The sequence below is a fragment of the Gymnoscopelus microlampas genome (assembly GCF_963454915.1).
Source record: "Gymnoscopelus microlampas genome assembly, chromosome: 22".
NCBI classification, from domain to species: domain Eukaryota; kingdom Metazoa; phylum Chordata; class Actinopteri; order Myctophiformes; family Myctophidae; genus Gymnoscopelus; species Gymnoscopelus microlampas.
The window spans coordinates 11,737,026-11,755,901 of record NC_139959.1 but is presented as its reverse complement, the minus strand read 5'-3'; the positions used below and the strand labels follow the sequence as shown (position 1 = coordinate 11,755,901).

The following is an 18,876-nucleotide window of genomic DNA, read 5'->3' as shown; positions in this document are numbered from 1 at the left end:
TAGTTCTTTGTAGGTTACGGGGCCTTCCTTCAATGAGCGCATCCATATATGGGTCACACAAATCGAGAGATGTGATTTATTACCCTGTGCCAGCCCACAGCAACACACCTGTCAATTTGTGTGTCTCTTAGGAATGCATTCATTGAAGGAAGTCAAAATGAGTTAAGTGCTGCTGTGAATGCCGCTACGTGAACACAGAATGTTGTTAGAGAACATTTTAGAGTAGCCAATTATTTGTAACCCCTTTTTCTTTTTTTGTTATGCCAATTGATTCCTCCCCACACACATTTCTGTGTTGTCACTGCTGTCGTATCCTACTGACTCACGTGCCAGTGAGGAGCCCCCACCAGGAGGACGTAGAGCCTTCGTCCTACTCCTCCCGTTCAATACTCCCGGCTGACAGGTGCCGCCCCCAGTCCGTAGGAGTACGTGAAATGACCATTATCACCCTCCCCGCCCCGGCTAACCTCCCCCGAACACGAGCCAATTGTGTTCGCATAGACGTTCGACAAAGTCGGATGCACCACGGTGGGTTTGAACCCACAACCTTCGTGGTGGTCGGCAGGGACTTTACCACTGCGCCACCCGAGCGCCTGCCACAACTTTTCAAATGGCTATGAAACTAGATTACGAGACCCGGCCCCACAGTAGGGCTGTCAACTTTCCTCAGAAATGATATTCGAATATTGGTCTTAAAAATGTGCAGATATTCGAATATATTGGAATATTATTATTATAAAAAAATATATATATATATTTTTTCAAAACATTTTTTAATTATTATTTTTTGACAGAAACGGCACAAAAACAATGTATCGAGTGCTCGGATCCAATAAAACATATCTTTTGTTTGTTTAATTTTCATATTTGAATATACATATTTTCCCAATATTCGAACAATATTCGAATATCGAATATTTGTTTGACAGCCCTACCCCACAGGTCACAGCAATTCATTATTGGGGGAGTACATATGGCACACTACAAATTAGAATGCTGCCGGAATGGATCCATGATAATGCAAGGAGTGTTTTATGGCTGTTTGTTATGGAAAACAGTTTATGGAATATCAGCCATCCAGGGCTTATTGTGCATCCTGCTATTGGATTCGTCGGATACCTCCCTGACACAACAATAACCATAGTCTACAGTTCTTCCCTTATACTCCTAATATTTCAGGCCTATTTTCAAACTTCTACACTTTAACCCTTATTAAAACCGGGAAAGAATCTGTGTCATTTTAGATTTTACCTATATAAATATTGCACATTGGTTGGATATTCAAAAATAAAATGTGTGCAAATCTTTGTATATATATTTTTTTTAAGGTGAAGATTTTTAACTCAAATCTTTGCTTCTGGGAGTCCCTGGAACAAAATATTTTGAGATGAGGTCTGTAGCCAAATACTTATAAGGTTGGGGGTCCTTGACATAAAAAAGTTTGAGCACCACTGATATAGTATAATATATCTCTGCTGTCCAGCCAGAAACTGCTAACTCCAAAACGCTCATTGTTCAGGAAACGAAAAAACAAAATATACGTTTTTCAGAAAATGAAGAAAACCTTATATTTTTAAAACAAAGCAATACTACCTCATCAAAATTGGTATAGTGACTGTATATATTGTGAGATACTTGCATGTGTCATTATATTATCAACACTTTACCCAAATCGCGGGTAAATCAACACTTTACCCAGCGTGAGTGGAGTTAGAAGTTTCAGACGAGCAGAAATCAAGCTGAAATGGAGTTAGGTGTCCAAACAACAGTAGCTCCACTCGCTGCTGAGAGAGAGGTTTCAAAAGGGTACAGATTCCCAAAAGCTAACAATGCATCTCCAAGCTCACAATGCATCACAACAACGTTTTAATTAATGCCCTGATGCTTCATGATACTTATTATATAGGCCTACAACAATAAACAGGACTTTAAATATTACAATAACTTCTGCAAAGAGGTAGAACACTAGCGCGACAGAAATGCTATGAACGTCTTTCTTCTTATCACAATGCTCAACTCATTAAACACTTCATAGATTTTAGAAATATAATTACTTGTTTTCATAACATTAGCATCAGTGCTAAGTTTGATAAACAGGTACACTGCATAGTTTTAACAGACTACGGGGAGTCTGTTTACGTGTTTCTCCTTGTCGTTCACTGCGCAACGCGCACTGCTAATGCTGTGAAGCAGCACTGTGTAGACGAGAGGGGGGAGTTGTTTGTTTTTGACGGACAGTTTGAGGATCCAATGGAGTTGGGAGTTTTCGTCCGAGGCACTTTTTAATACTTTTCATTGTTTTTTTTGTTTTTTTCCTTTTACACAGATGTAAAGGGGGTTCAATAGCGTTGATTTATGGAAAAAAAAAAAAAACTGAAAATGGAGTTAGCTGTTCCCGGCTGGACACCGACGATATATTAGTTTTTCAGAAAACTGTTAGGATTTAGAAGACATTTGTAGAATCGGCCTCAGGTCTTAATGGGTTAAATCGGGTCAGGAGGAGTCAGGACTTAGCCACTAATATAGTCAAATGTTGGTATATTGGCCCTCATTTATCAACGCGGTGCAGCCCGAATAATGAGCGTACGGCGAGATCACCGCACCTTTCGGCATTTATCAATATATCCTGACGTGGGCTTCATCCTACTTTACGCTGAGATCTCACGTCTGGTCGAGACCAGTTGTTGACGTTGGCTGCGCCCGTTTATTCCATTCTAGACCTGCGGAGCAGCATTGTGTGACAGTCTGACAGGCATCTGGACACATATATCCACTCCAAAATGTATATCTACACTAATAAATAATCCCTGTGAAAATATAACATTTTATAAAGTTATTTAAACAAACTGCTTTAACAGTCATTCAGATAAGATTGTAGATCTGTCTGTATTGAAAATAGCAGATCTACAAGCTCACAAGCCAGCGACGCGTTGTGAGCTTGTAGATCTGCTATTTTCAAAATATACGGGCGCTTTCTGCGAGAGCACTCTTCTGCGCGAGCACCGGTCTAACAGGTGCTGCTGTTATATTTTCATGGCCACCGGGAGATCAGACATTTAACCCATGGTCCAACACACCAGCCTTCATTCATTAATGTTCTCTCCAGGCTATCTCTCATTAATGCGGAGCGGGACGGGACTCGCCCGTCCGACGGTATGACGCGCACTGCTCGGTATGGGTTAAATACATTAATATACAAAAGTATTCCATTCATGGCAATGTGATTGGTATCATAATACAGTGATGTTGCTAGGTTTTCAATGTAATGGGTCCTGGGATGCAAGGGTGGTCTTTTAGATGGGTCCCAGGGACATTTTATGGGTCCCCAATTACACGTCCCCCCCCCTATCGTTTTCTTTGATCTCCAATCTCCATATCTTCTATGCGTGTGTGACTGTGTACATTATATCCTGATGCAGTGGATCTCAACCTTTTCAGGCAGCGACCCCCCAAAATAATCATATTTTAACTGGGGACCCCCCACCCTGAGGAATTAGGAGTTGAGGCACTTAATTTAGTTTGATTCAGTTCCACAGATACATATTGTGAAAATAGCAGATCTAGATCAGTGCGACCCGTTCCTGCTTTTCAAGACCGATACCGATATATATACATATATTAAAAAATCATAAATATATTTTTTCAAATGTATATGATTCTGTAGTATTAGCACACCTTATGGTAAGAAATACTAGTAGTGGGCAACAGGTGGATTTAACATACCTTTGACCAATAGAATACATTTAATCATAGAACCTTTTAATCATTATTATTTTATTTTGTATTATTTATGAATGTAGAATTTATTTTTACTATTTATTGTGTAGACTGAAAACACTGGCTTACAGTGGAAGTATTGGCAAATAAAGAAATAGGAATTCAAGAAATAATGAAGACAAATACTGACAATGCCTATGAACATTGGCTTGCAGTTATTGCACATAGTCAACATGCAATAATACTATTAGGCTTGTCATTGAGAAAGGAAAATAAAGTTGTCTTTTTGAGGAGAAGTGGAACCTTATAAGTCACTTTAAGTTTAGCATGAGGGAGAGGGTCTACCCTCTTCAGGGAATTAATTGTTATGATATCTCTAAGCTACAGAAAACATCCAGTTGCCTATTAAACATACACAAGACACAGACGATAGACAACCGGTTACTTACAGCTGCCATTAATTAGTGCTTTTGTTTGCCTTTGTGGTCAAATCAGGGTCAAATGCATAGGATCAACGAGCCATCGTTAACCTGCTAATGTTACACAGCTGATTGGCAACATGCGTTAATCCACCACTCACTCTGATCTCCAAGCAAGTGGGAGAACACTCTAAAATCGGGGATTTTACTTTGGCTGGTCAATTTAAGATGACAACAGCAACAAAGATTAGTAGTAGACCTGTATGTATGATGATCAGTTATTATTCCAGACAGTGGTCTATCCAAGACGTTTTAACACGTTTAAGAGCAGGTCCTCATGCCGTCTCTCTCTCTCTGTGTGTGTAGCGTAGACTAACAGCGAGGGGCTGTGCTGCTGCTTCTGCCACACAACGCCGTTTAACCGAGTTATACTTCTCCAGTACAACGGTGTCTAACCGGAGAGTTATACTTCTCCACCAACGGTGCCTAACCGAGAGAGTCCATGTAGATCACAGCTGACAAATATTATATATTATCGGAGCTAATCGGAGCTGCGTCCCATGGACGCACTAGAGTTGTCATGAATGCGTCCTTTCGCAATATGGTGCGTCAGCGACGCAGGACGCAGGCCTACGAGCATCTCTGATAATATGTCATTCATGTAGGCTACAAGCCTACGTGACAATACGCTGAGAGAGAGAGAGAGAGAGAGAGAGAGAGAGAGAGAGAGAGAGAGAGAGAGAGAGAGAGAGAGAGAGAGAGAGAGAGAGAGAGAGAGAGAGAGAGAGAGAGAGAGAGAGAGAGAGAGAGAGAGACGAGCGAGGGAAACTCTTTCTTATTGGCTTTTCATGATGTCTTCTTTGGTCGTATTCTGGTTCTTAAATCTTCATGTCGTAAAATCGGGGCGTTTTGAGAATATTTAAGGGCGTGTTATTTAAATGACGCTCGGTTTCAGCCGTGACATTTATCAACGCTGGGACCAAGTGTACGCTCGGATCAGCTGTGTAGGATGCGTTGATAAATGTGACTTCGACGTTGGTGTACGGCCGAATATATGGAAAAATATACGCCGGTTTATACGCTGCGTTGATAAATGAGGGCCATTGTGTCTACTTGGCAAGTTGCTAACCGTCCTATGTGAGGTCTATAATGGGATCTAATCTAAAAATGTAATTACTTGGTCAAATAAAATGGATGATGAGCACTGGGATGTTTCAGTATGTTTGGCTGGTGGCCAAAACGTTGGTGTTAATGTGTATATATATATGAATCTGTCTTATCTGTGAAGTGTGTGTGTTGAGTTACGAGCAACAGCTGTGTGTGTGAGTCTCCATTCCAACCAGCACTTGACATGTCACTGTCTTTGTAGAGCACACATCCCCAGGTGAGCAGCTGTACACTACAGATGACACTTGTGGACGCACACACACACACACACACACACACACACACACACACACACACACTCTCATACTTTGGAGGGTGTGATAGCCAGCTGCTCCACAGCGATCCTCAGAGTTCACACACACGCCACAAAAATATGATACAGTGCAACACGTGAACTGACACCAAAATGTGTTCTAATACACCAAAATATGGAGCACCTATTAGTAAATACTTAGTTTTTTGCATAGTTATGGTTAGATGGCGACTAATAAATAGAAGAACGATGATTTAGTTTGTTTTCTTTTTACAAAGTGTGTGGAATAAGAGCACGGTGAGAAGTAGATTAATGACCATTCATATTTATTTTACATTGTATTAGTTTAAACCATTAGCTCATAGCTGGGTGTGGAATAGTGTCATCCTTTTAAGGAATGTGTCAGGGTATGATGTATGTCCTGGCGTGTGTGTGTGTGTGTGTGTGTGTGTGTGTGTGTGTGTGTGTGTGTGTGTGTGTGTGTGTGTGTGTGTGTGTGTGCGCACACACATGTGTGCGTATGAGGATTCATGTTTCCTGGGTTTGTTATGTTATGAGTGCGTCTCTATAGGCAACTGGCAATCATGTGACACGCAATAACCGTTGACTCAGCCATCTGCTATACAGTCCCATTCCATAGGATGTATATGTGGGAGACGGCACACTATTTCACATCTCATTTTGGCTCTGTATAGTGATGAAATGCCTCTTCCTTGCCACTTGTTTACCTCCCTAGTGCCCTAGTATATCTTTCTTTCCCCATTTCTCCTCTGTCTTTCTCAGCCTGCCCCCACCCCACACACACCCTACCCTTTCCTCTCCTCTCCATGAGGCCTCTGTGCTCCAGCCTTCCAGAGTTGGGACTGGAGGCCCCTCTTCCCTTTTTGTGCTCCCATTGGCCCGGCCTGGTCACATGGCGGTGGTGGAGTGGGCTGTCCTGCTCCACTATTCCGCCCTGCTCTCTCTCTGGGTGTTCACATGGAATAGCTCTAGAGCTGCAGTGGGAAGAGAGAGCAGGGGCCGGGAAGGAGAGGGAGCGAGCCCAAAATGGACATGGCTAACCTATTCAAACATTTCTTTCGTGAGTTTTTCAACTTTTCTTGGTTCTTTCTGTCTCCATGGGCTCGTCTGAAAGCCTTTTGTGAATAGGCTGTTGTTTGAGGGGAGGGGGGGCGGGGGGGGGCTTCTGTGAAGTTCCTTTGTTTTCTCAAGTTTGAGCTGTCTTTTCTTTTATGTTCTCTCTCTCTCTCTCTCTCTCTGGCTTTGCAGGAAGGCCTGTCGCTTTTCTTTTTCTTTCTCTCCCTGCCTCCTCCTTATGACTTTCTCTGTGATTCTTAAGACAACTTCTGGGTTGGCAGCATGCAAAATGAGGGTGTCATATTTAGTCGGTGTGAAACGTGATTTTTGGTGCTAGCGGTTTGTGCTGCCGACGGCGCGAGGGGAGCTGAGCCCCCTGTCTGCCTGTCTGAGCGGCTGCAGAGACGGGGCGGATATGCTTTTGAAAAGCCTTCTGCTGAGTTGAAGCCTGTAATTGCTCCAGCACTCTCATTCTCTCTCTCTCTCTCTCTGTCTCTCTCTCCGTGTCTCTCTCTCTCTCTCCGTGTCTCTCTTGCTGTCTTTTAAAATCTAGACACACATATGGTAATCCTGCTCCATTCCCCCTCCCGTTTTGTCTTGTTTAGTGAGTGGGTTTTGCTTTTCACTGGATTACATTATCATGCTAGGAGAGAGAGAGAGCTCCCCACCACCCCACCCACCCACCCACCCTGTTTAGAGAGATATCTCAAGACATAGCCAAAGCCTGTTTTCTGTTATGCTAACACTCGGGGGCCAGGCTAGTTCAACTCTGGGAGGCTCCCTCTGGCTTCGCCTCCCTTCCCTTCCCTCCCAGTAATGAGCTACAGTAGACGGGGACGCGGGGTGTTCATGTAGAACACTGTAGTCATTGTGTTGTGAAGGACGAAGGGTGGGGTGTGGGGGGGGGGTCTATGCTGATTGAGGGGGGCCAGGGCTCCCATCTCCCGCACCTCACTCAGTTATCAGAGGAATGTCATTACACAGGCAGCTCCAAGGGCCGCGGATACTTTACAGCCACGCTGACACACTTTTTCAAAGGGCCCCGCCGTGCGTCTGTGTTGTAATCGTACCTTGTAACTGTTGAGTGGTCTCTTCTGTCCGTCTTGTGTGTGTGTGTGTGTGTGTGTGTGTCTGTCTCTCTACCCTCACCACCACCTTTGTGTGTGTGTGTGTGTGTGTGTGTGTGTGTGTGTGTGTGTGTGTGTGTGTGTGTGTGTGTGTGTGTGTGTGTGTGTGTGTGTGTGTGTGTGTGTGTGTGTGTGTGTGTGTGTGTGTGTGTCCATACACTTACCTGGACTGAGTGCTGTCTGTCTGTAGTCATCAGACTCAGTGTTATAGGATGAATAATAAAAACAAAATGCTAGTAAAAACCATAGCGATGAGCTAACAGCCCTGTTGCTTGTGTAAACTTCAGAGCTAGCTAGTCTCTCCCTCCCGCCCTCCTCCCTGCGTTTTCCTGTCTTTTGGCCTCCCCAGCGAGCGGAAGCACTAATTTGAGCCACATTTCTCCCAGAGCTGTGGAGGAGTGTGGAGCAGAGAGGAAGTGGAGAGATGCTGAAAGGAAGTTGAATCATGGCTGATCGTCTGTCTGTTGTTGTTCTTTCTGCCACTTGGTCTGTCATGACTCTCCTCTCCCTGAGTAAGGAAGCAAAAGGCTATCATTGACCATTGGAATGACAATTTGGCCAAAGAGTTATCAAATGTAGTTTTTCCCCCCTTAAAGCTATCCGCCCATCTTTGTTTTCCTGTGTCTTCTGCCATTAAGCATTGCATAAGTCAGGAAGTGATGCATATGGCAGGCCTCGTTGAAGAGTAGCCAACATCATAAATGTGCTCAGAGATGAGGACAAAGTGTGGAAAACATCTACAGGACTGCTCCACTTGTCTGATGGGCGTGGATAGCCTGCCATTCAAATGTGATAATTTTGTCTGTTCACTATTATGCTCACCAGTGAGAATAGTTTATGAGTTGAGTAGGTTTGTAGTAGATACATAGTAATACATGTAGCCTTGTTACAGGCAGCATTTGGCTTAAGTAACTTATCTTATTTGCAGTTTAGCCTATTTGCCTATTTCTGTGAATAGGCTAAAGTACCCATCAATATTCTCCAGCAGATGTTTCACAATAGGCCATAAGTGTACAGCTACAATTAAACAAATAATTTAGTAATTTGCTCGTCAGATACAATTCCGTGTATGTGATTTCTACCCTGGAATAAGCTACAATAAGCTCAATTTGAAAGATGTTTTGCTCTTTGCTTATGAATAACGTGGCTTAATACAAAATGGAAAGTATTAGAATGGATCTGTTAGCATCATGCAGCACTGTGCAAGCAGCCAATTAATAAGACAATTTCTTTGTTTTGTTCCTTTCTACTGAGCACAGCATCTGACGCTATAAGTACATCAACAAAGCGAGAGTCCAGAGCAGTGAAAAACAACTGCAGTGTTCTCCTGCCTCTCTCCGCTCTCCTCTCTGCCTCTCCTTCATCACAGAGAGGTTGACGATGGTTGAGTGCTTTTGATGTCTCAGACAGCTGAAGTTGAAAGAGGCCTGTGCATTTCCTGCGTGGCTATCTGTCAGCCGTGTTGGCGCAACAGGCCTTGATTGAACCTGCAGGGTTCCACTGTGGAACACTCCAAACCCTGGCCTGCACACATTTAGGCCTGTCACAATTATTACAGAATCGTCTTGTCTTATCGCAATTATTTCAGATATCGCAATTATTTCTGCATAATCGTCATTATCGTCAAAATAGTTTCCATGATGAAAAGTAAATTTTCAAATATAACAGCAGAAATAGCAGATCTACAAGCTTGTAGATCAGCTATTTCTGCTATTTCCTCAATTTATTTTTTGAAAGTATACAATTATTTTATTTGTATATTGAAGTTATCTGTCATATCTGCCCTTTTGATTACAAAGACCAAAAGCCAAACAGAAATGTAACTTTTATTCATTATGCTCCAGTTTTCAGCGACAGAAACACAATTAAATCGTTAATCGCAATAATTCGTATGACAATTAATCGTCAACTTAAATGTTGTAATCGTGACAGCCCTACACACATTCTGTTCACATCCTTTGTCTTTTCCAGGCAGTTATAGTGGCATTCTGTGCGTATGCTCTGCGCTCAGCCAAACGCGTGCTGCCATATTGACTGCCATCTGGTTGTAGTATGTGTGAAACATGTGACACTGAGTTTTCAGTGGCCTGAAGGCACTTTTAGAGACATACATGAACCCCATGGACTCTATAGAGTCCCTATTCAGGGCATGGCATAATAGGCGAACATTCGGCGAAAATAGCAGTGAGCTTGTAGATAATCAATTTTTGCTATTTGACGTACAAATGGATGAATGTTGCTGAGTAATAATTTAAATGGCTAGGGTAACGCGCGACTAGAATATGACCACGTGACTAGTTTCAGGATATTACACACCGTAATCAGTCAACTGTTATAGGAAAGCTAGATTTAATATTTAGGTTCAAGATCAAAACCTGAAAAAAATATGTTTCCCTTAAAAAATAAGCGTAAACTAAGCGTTCCTATTTTGAAGTTGGTCCAAATGGTCCGTTAGACGAGGGGGATGTTCAGCCACTGTCAGACAGGCTGACGCGGGGTGTTGTCGCCCACAGAGGAAGAGCCGTGGAAAGGAGGGAAGCGGAGGGGTCGAGAGAGGGCCCTGGCAGACAATGGACAGCCAGCCAGGACAGGGAGGCCAGCGTTCAAAACGAGAACCCCAGTTCCTGTCCATCGCTGTTAGTAGAATAAACTCCCCGGCACTTTCGTCTGCTCCCGCTGGCTTACCTCATCTTTTGAAAAGAAAAAGTGAACTTGTTGTTGTTGGGATAAACAAGCATGTCCTTGGTCGTTTTTTTTGTTTGGTTGTTTGTTTTCTTTTCTCTTCTTTCTCTGATTTACTGGCATTTGATGCGACAGCGCTTCCTGTCTCAGCATCCTCTTCTCAGGAAACTCGCAGGAAGGAGCGTTTGACGTGGAGAGAGAGAGAGAAGAATTTCCAGTGCACAATGAGTTCATTTTCCTTCCCCATTTTGAAAGGCTTCTCTAAGTAGCTTGTGGCTTAGGCTAGCGCATGGCGTGTGTGAATGCGCATACACACCCACACACACACACAGAAACACTCATACACAGTCACACACACAATGTTGTAGGTGGTGTTTAGGCCGTAGGTGGAGGGAAGTGTGGCGACAGAGAAAGACAGAATTGTCCTTCCTCTCCTACAGTAGGTAGGAGTTAGCGGAACCAGACTGGTCCGTATTGTGACGTGTTGTGAGCTTGTAGATCGGCTATTTTCAAATAGCCACAGTTTAAATAGGGCTGAAGTGGTTAATGTATGTTTTGTAATAATAATCCAAATCTACAAAGTAATTAGTAACTAAAGTTTTGAATTACAGTGGAGTAAAAGTGTAATATTAGCCTCTGAGATTTAGTGGAGTAGAAGTGGAGTGAAAACTGGAAATACTCCAGTAAAGTAACAATTTTACTTAAGTACAAAACTTAAGTAAATGTACTTAGTTACTTTACACCACTGTATCTCAAGTAGTGTTCCTGCTATCGTCATATTTGTATTTTACACACTGCTAACATGGCGTTAACTTCTCCTTTGCATTGTCCAATGTCCAGTCATGTGGACCACTTCCTGTCCACACGCACTGTGGAAATGCAATCATTTGGAAGGGAGTGAATTCCATAGATTTTGCAATTTGACAGATGCTGTGACTGTTTAGCCTTGGGTCTTGTTTTGTTTGTCAAGCTTTTTTTTCCTTCTAATTGACCCTATGATACGTAATGTGCTTGGCACTGCCCTAAGGTACACCAAAAGCTTGAGCTTTGAAAGTGAGTTTGGGTTGTGTATTTGCAGTGTCTTGTTGGCGAGATATCGTCAATATTTACTCTGTAGAAAAAAAGAATGATGATCCATATGTGGTCAAACAAGTCTCAAAGTCACACTTTTAGCACACAAATGAAAGTGAGCAAAGTGGATCGATTCTGCCAATGTGTAAAATTACATAACCCGGTTCAGCGTAATAAAAACATTTAAATATTTTTTACTTAATTAGGAAGAAGATCCGGAAGGTATGCACCGTCCTTGTTTGCGTTCAATTGTGTGCTAAAGGTCAGACCTGTTTGTTTCACCCTGCAGTTTCACCCATTCAATCCGGGAAAGCATCAGTGTCATTTTAGATTTTAACCACTAACCATTATTTTATACTTTGGCTATTCAAAAAACAGATATTTAAGCTCATAGCGCGGCACTTTGTTCCGCTCTGCGAGCGTGTAGATCTGCTATTTTTGATTAAAAAATTTTTTTTAAAACAAACATTTTTTACTCAAATCTTTGCTTCTGGGGGTCCCTGGAACAAAATCTTTGATGGGGGTCAGCGGCCAAATACAAAGTTTGAGAACCACTGATATGATTTAGCAACATACGTTTTTCAGAAAGCTGATGTAGAAGACATTTGTAGAATCGGACTCAGGTCTTAATGGGTTAACATAACTCATCAACACATAATCTAAGATTGATTAAAGTTGTCACTTATCAGTAATGACACTGGATCCAACACATCTGTTGGCTGGGGACCCCCAGAGAAACGTTTGCTCTTACTTCATACTTGGGAGTGTGTGTGTAACCCTATCCCAACGGGGTAGAGGTCCTCACCCCCCAAATATTAAGTAAGAGCAAGATGGCCGACATAGATAGGGAATGCAAAATCCTCCTTCCCTTCTGTTAACATTGGCTTAGGTTTAGCAGCCGAGCAAATAATGTAGCTAGTTTTGAGTTCCATGCTTGCTTAATGCAAAGCGTTCATTTGACTACATCAGGAAGCATCAAGTCAACTCCAGTGATGGCACGTGCGATAACAGCACAGCCATCCTGATGTCACCTGGCCAGGAAGCCCAAGTTAGATGTACTCAATTTAAGCTAAAAGAGGTTGTTTTCATGTAGAGCTCACCTCTCTGACCTTTTGTTTGGAGCTAACTAGGTCATTTAATTTCCAACTGTGCACGTATCCTGGAGCTTGCACCTGCACTTTCTTACTTTTCATTGTTTTTCTTCCCCACTTGCATTTCATTGGCCTCATAGCATCATTGCCTAAGTCATATTTTTAAGTTCAGAAAAGAAGAAATAAAAAATCATTATCCTACTTAGGCAATCATGAGAAAAAAACTAATTTTGCCTAAGTCATGTTTATCTGCCTAAGTCTACTCTCCCAACACTGCTGATTCATCCTGCTTTTTTGACCAAGTCCTCAGCCTATCAGCATGCTTGTTACATTGAAAACTAATTTCTATCTAGGTCAAAAGGTTGACTTTAAAATGACATGGGCAGAAACTGACTTTGGAATGTTACAACTATGCTGATAGGCTGAGGACATGGGCAATAAGGCACAATGAAGCAGCAGTGTTAGGAGAGTAGAGTTAGGCAGAAATGTCAATTTGACCAGAACATTGACATAGAATTTGTTATACTTTAGGTCGTTTTTTGTGTTCTATCAACCTCATTTTGGAATTGTTAACCTCTCTCATTTCACATTGAAGGGTGGCTGAAATTAAGACGAGTTGTGTTAGCAGCCTTTATCAAAGAGAGATTCTTGAAATAATGACTTTGTAGATTTCCTCCTGTCACACTGTTTGATTTGAAGCTGTATGGATCGATTTCCAGCCCAATATCTGTTTTTTTGGTCTATTTTTTCTTTCTTTGTCTGATTTGGTGTTGGCATCTGTTAAGTAGCGATGATGGCATAACTAGACGTAGCCATAGACGGTAGTCCTAACTCTCTGTCTGGAGGCTGTAGTTATGTAGAGCTGTGTTGACTAATGATAGGGTCTACCTGGAAGCACTTTGACTCTGAACTTGCAGCTCTACCATGAAATTTGCTTCTACTCTTGTTGAGTCACAGGCAACCTTTCGGCGACAATTTATCTGTGGTGAAGAAGGTTTAGTATGGCGTCATTACATTAGTCATGTTCTTGCTGCTCAGAAAACAAACAAACACACGCGCACACACACACACACACACACACACACACACACACACACACACACACACACACACACACACACACACACACACACACACACACACACACACACACTGTATGCACGCATCATTCTCTTAGGACTGTCCCTGGGGACTACACCCTGCCTTCCTGTGTAATTTCACCAAGCTGATTTTTGATTATGCAAGCAACAGCCCTGCGAACGTAATCAGAAATAAAGAGTCACTGCTTTCATCTGCTCTTTGTGTCTGCTATCCAAGTCTGCCTCTAGTCTTAACTGTGTCTGGTCTACTGCTGTTGGCCTGAGTCAAATAGTTATTTGGTGACAGCCAGAAGGCTTGTGCTGACAGAAATGTGATCGATGCATACAAGAATTGCAAGGTATTACTTTTAGAGATGAACCGATACCATTTTTTCCTTCCCGATACCGACTGACTATGGTTGTTAGAGCTGGTCACTGCACAGCACAATCCGGAGCGTTAAACCCTATGTGCATAGTTGACTGGAGTCCCCTGGCCTCATGGCTCTATACTAGATCTTCTAGATTTCCCTCTACACCTAATCTCTTTGCTGAAAATACCCGATCTTAACCCATTAAGACCGGGAACGCATCTGTGTCACTTTAGATTTATTTGGCTATTCAAAAATAGCAGATCTACAAGCTCATGTAGATCTGCTATTTTTGGAAAGATCATGAAAATGTGAGCAAATCTTTGAATATATATATATTTTTAAAGCGAACATTTGTAACTCAAATCTTTGCTTCTGGGGGGTCCCTGGAACAAAATATTTGACAAAAGTTTGCTTTAAAAGAATTCAGAAATGTAAAGATTGGCACAAATTTTCAATATTTTTCCCAAAAAAAAGCAGATCTACAAGCTCATAGCACGGCACTCAGTGCCGTGCTATGAGCTTATATATCTGCCATTTTTGATTAGCAAAAGAAATCTTAAAATGACACACAGATGCGTTCCGAATAGTGACGCTAGGGTTCATGTTAGAGTTGTTCCAATACCAGTATCGGAAAAGCTGATGATACTGCTTAAAATGCTGGTATCGGTGAGTATGCCAGTCTGTGCCATTCCGATAACATGTAATGCTATCACATGATGATGGTTCATTTACAGTCATATTTTGAATGCTTCAGTTGATGTTGCACGACCATTTTATACTCTTACTGTACTATCTACATTATTATTTAACCAACTTCTGTTCTGGCTGCACTTTAACAATTGATTTATTACGAGATCAGTGGTTCTCAAACCTTTTAATTTCAAGGACACCCATAACTCTGAGAGTGTACAAATGAAACCGTAAAGGTCCATTTGGTTCCATTTTTACACTCTCAGAGTTACAGACCTGTAAGGGTCCATTTGGAACCCCCTCAAGGAACCCAGATACTCCCTGGACCCAACTTTGAGAACCACTGTCCTAGATTTGTTTAAATTACACACTCGGATCGGTACTCAGTATCGAACGATACGCATTCGGAATCGGTATCGGGAAAGAAGAAATAGTGTCGGTACAGCTTTAGTTTATGTGGTTAATTCAACTTTGAAAGTGTAAAAATGGACCCACTGGGTTTTGCTGAGTCTCCTCTTGGAAAGTGGGCAGCCCTGGTGTTGTCACTGTACTATCTACAGTATGCATGTGTCTCACATGCCGGTTAATCTGCCAGGCTGCCAAGAGGGAAATTCCTGTCCGGTAAAGAGTATGACCACAAGCATGCTAAAGCAAGGCTTCAGGGCTCTGTAGCTTCAAGGAGAGGCCAGTGGGGCCTGGTAATCCCCCTTCTATCTAGGCTATGGTCACAGTGCTGGTGTGACTAGGCACAATCCTACATAGTGTAGGACTGCGCAACAGGACCCATGCTAGATCACAAACCTTTGGTCACTGTCACCGAGTGTGTCGTTTTGTGTGGTGCAGGCAGCCAAGGAGATAGCCTGCTTTTGTGTGTGTGTGTGTGTGTGTGTGTGTGTGTGTGTGTGTGTGTGTGTGTGTGTGTGTGTGTGTGTGTGTGTGTGTGTGTGTGTGTGTGTGTGTGTGTGTGTGTGTGTGTGTGTGTGTGTGTGTGTGTGTGTGTGTGTGTGTGTGTGTAAGCTAGGCCTAGCAAGTTGGCCCTGCTCAAGAAAACCAGCCGACATTTATATTTATTTCACCTCTTTCATCGGCTGACATTTGGACAAATAGCAAAAGACTAACTAGTCCTTTGCTAAACCGCTGTTGATGCAGTGTTGATAAATATGCCCTTTGCATAATCACCACGTATTGTGGACATTGGACAAACTTATCAACTCTGTGTTTAACGAGGAGCTAGGAGGGTAAAGACTAAAGAGGGAACAAAACGGGAAGAGATTAAGGGACCGGAGAATGTGTGAGACAGGAGACACAGAGCAAAGGGAAGGAGAGAGCCAGGGAGAGTGTTGGCAGAAGTGAAGGGGAGAGCTGCGGTACGGGCCAGACCCGCTCAGGCCTGGAGAGATGTCAGGGCAACCGAGGTGATTAACACAATGTGATTAGCGCCGCAGAAATGTGACTGGCCCCTTTTTGCCTGCAAAGTCAGAGGTGAAGCAGCTAGTTTTTACTCACAGCTGGACTGGAGTGCAGAGGAGCTAGCTAGATTGTTAGCAAACTCCAAGAAGAAGGGATATGTAATTACAGTACTGAGCTCTCAGTGGGTTCTTGGCTGTTTTTGCGATACAGTTGAGTGAATGTTCCAGTACTTTAAAGTAGCATCGTAAACACACTTTTTCCCCTTTTTTCTGCAAAAACAACTTGCACTATCTGGCATAGGCTGAGCCTACCTATACCTTTATGTCGTCAAAGAATTTAATTTAATTGTTTCGTTTTTTGTGTGTTTTTTTTGTTGTTTTTGTTTAAAAAAATCAGTTCTCCATCTTTGCTTCTGATTCCTGTTTTCATTTCCCTAAAGGTGACCACACACTGTATGATACTGGCCACCTCATTGCCGTCCCAGACGAAATAGCCACATTGTAGCATAAATGAGGCAAAAAGGACTGCGGTTGATCCAGCCCATTCTAATGCTAGGCTATGACAAAGAGGCTATGACAGGTATCTCAGTCATTTTGGGCCATGTTTTGACAACGTGAAACTATTATATAAACGGCTACCAACATTTTAAAGATGTTGTGTCAACGGAAAATTACCGTACCAATTATTGAGGCATTACCGATTTCATGTGTTGTATCAGTGAATCAGTCACTATACTTTGTCTATTTGCAGACAGTTTTGTGGAAAATGACAGACAATATAAATAGCTCCCTATAGAGAATTGCCAATTTACCTATGTTGTCCTCTCCGGCCAAGTCGAGACTGTTCCAAATTGTCCTCCTTTTGTTTATTTATTTCGTTTTTTAGGTAAAACGTTCCCTCGGATGTCACGCGGTGTAACACGTAGACTCAATTAAACTTGAACACACTGCCTATGTGAATTTGTGGATAGTCATGATTTCACCCATTTCACATTGCATTGTGACATAATAAGACGGCCAAACTCATTTGCAGCTAGCTTTGCACACTGATTGTACACACACATTGTTAAAGATTGTGCAAATCTGTGAATATATCTTTTGAATACATTTTAATACATTTTAACTCAAGTCTTTGCGTCTGGGGTTCCCTGAAACAAAATATTTTGAGATGGGGGTCGGCGGCCAAATACATATTATTTTGGGGGTCCTTGAAATGAAAAAGTTTGAGCACTACTGACAGCAACATAGGTTTTTCCCAAAAACTGTTAGGATTTAGAAGACATTTTGTAGAACCGGTCTCAGGTCTTAATGGGTTAATCTCATTCAATATTTTTTACAGCCTGTATCAGAGAGGTTCCTACGCCCTGAGCATCATGTAAGTGGCCAGCGTGTGAATATGGTCCATTGCCATTTTCATTTCTTTAGACGCTCGACCCTAATCCCCAGGAATGCTTTGGGAAGGCGTGGGGGTTAAGGCCTCACTAGGTACTGTAATGTGGTGAAGGAGTGATAATAAGGTCGACTCTACTCGCCCACTCGCCCTCCCTGTGTTTCAACACAACCTCTAATGCTTATTATCGCTGCCTGGTATTTTCAAAGATCTCTCTTGTGTGTGTGTGGTGTAGTCGTGTGATGATGAGACTTGTTACACAACAGTGTACAGATGGCACAAGTCAAGCAGCAAATGCTGCTGAAATTCATGCGACCTGCTTAGAAATAGCATTGGCTCAGGTTTTCTTCATATTTTCCTCCGGTATCACCATGTTTACCTGCTACTTTACTGTAACTTTGATATCGATACGTGTTGCAGATGTCAAAAACATTTTCTACCTGCCCTCAGTTATTACTGAGCGCTAGTACACTGTTATCAAGTGTTAGCATTCCCTGAATGAGATAAAAACGACAGACACTATAGGTTGGAAAGATGTCCAACGTACAGTGTCAAGCATTTTTGTATTTGTCCTTTACCAGTAACGCATTTTAAGCAATTATGGACCAACGCTGATGAGCTGACTGACATCCGTGCATTCCTACTATATGAATGTATGTAAATGCTGTATGTTTCTGAGTCTTGCCATAAGCTAAAGAGTTCAGTGTGAATACAAGGGCTAAATCGCTTCCCTTTATTCAATAGTGCAGGTACAAAATCTTTGCGTACAGCTTCATCGGGGCTTGTTTCTTCTTTCTATGACAGATTCATCCAATCGACGGACCTTCTTGTAGATTACCAATAACATAAAGCTTCAGGCTATACATTGAGCAGAGAATTTTACTTCTCTTTCTAGTGTCTGGGTAGCTCAGTCGGTAGTGCACTGGCCTTTGGACCACAATGTCCTGGGTCCAATTCTGGGCACTCTGTGTATGAGTGTAGCACAGCTTGGGTAGCGTAAGACGTGCGGTAAGTAGTGGGAGCTGACGGTAGGTGTTGCGCTCGACCTCAGCAAACCATCTCCCAGGAGGTCTAGTGCAGTGGTTCCCAAACATTTTAGCTCGAGACCCAGAAGAGAAATATGATGTCCTCGCGGGACCCAAACTAGTGGAAACCCACCTCTTCAGGAAACACTACCCTGACCTTTCCTCTTAGCCTTGCCTACTTGTTGTCAATTACTTGTACAAGCTCTTGTTTTATTGGATCTTGTTTATTTGATACACTTATTTGTTTTAGCTCTTGCTCATTTGACTTTCCTATTTGTCTCATCTGTTTAAGAAAGTAGGTAGCTGAT

General features: G+C 42.4%; 1 protein-coding gene across 3 annotated transcripts in view; it reads left to right on the top strand.

Annotated features, from left to right (window-relative positions):
• nck1b (NCK adaptor protein 1b) overlaps window positions 1–18,876 on the top strand; it is a 46,800-nt gene that overhangs the window by 24,898 nt on the left and 3,026 nt on the right. The window contains exon 1 of one of the 3 annotated variants that reach the window (XM_084049214.1): window positions 6,519–6,637. The exons of the other annotated variants lie outside the window; for them this stretch is intronic. Within the exon in view, the coding sequence (XP_083905340.1) occupies window positions 6,604–6,637 (34 nt within the window). The 5' untranslated portion in view covers window positions 6,519–6,603. Of the gene's footprint in view, window positions 1–6,518; window positions 6,638–18,876 lie in introns of those variants that run through there. 3 annotated transcript variants of the gene reach the window in all.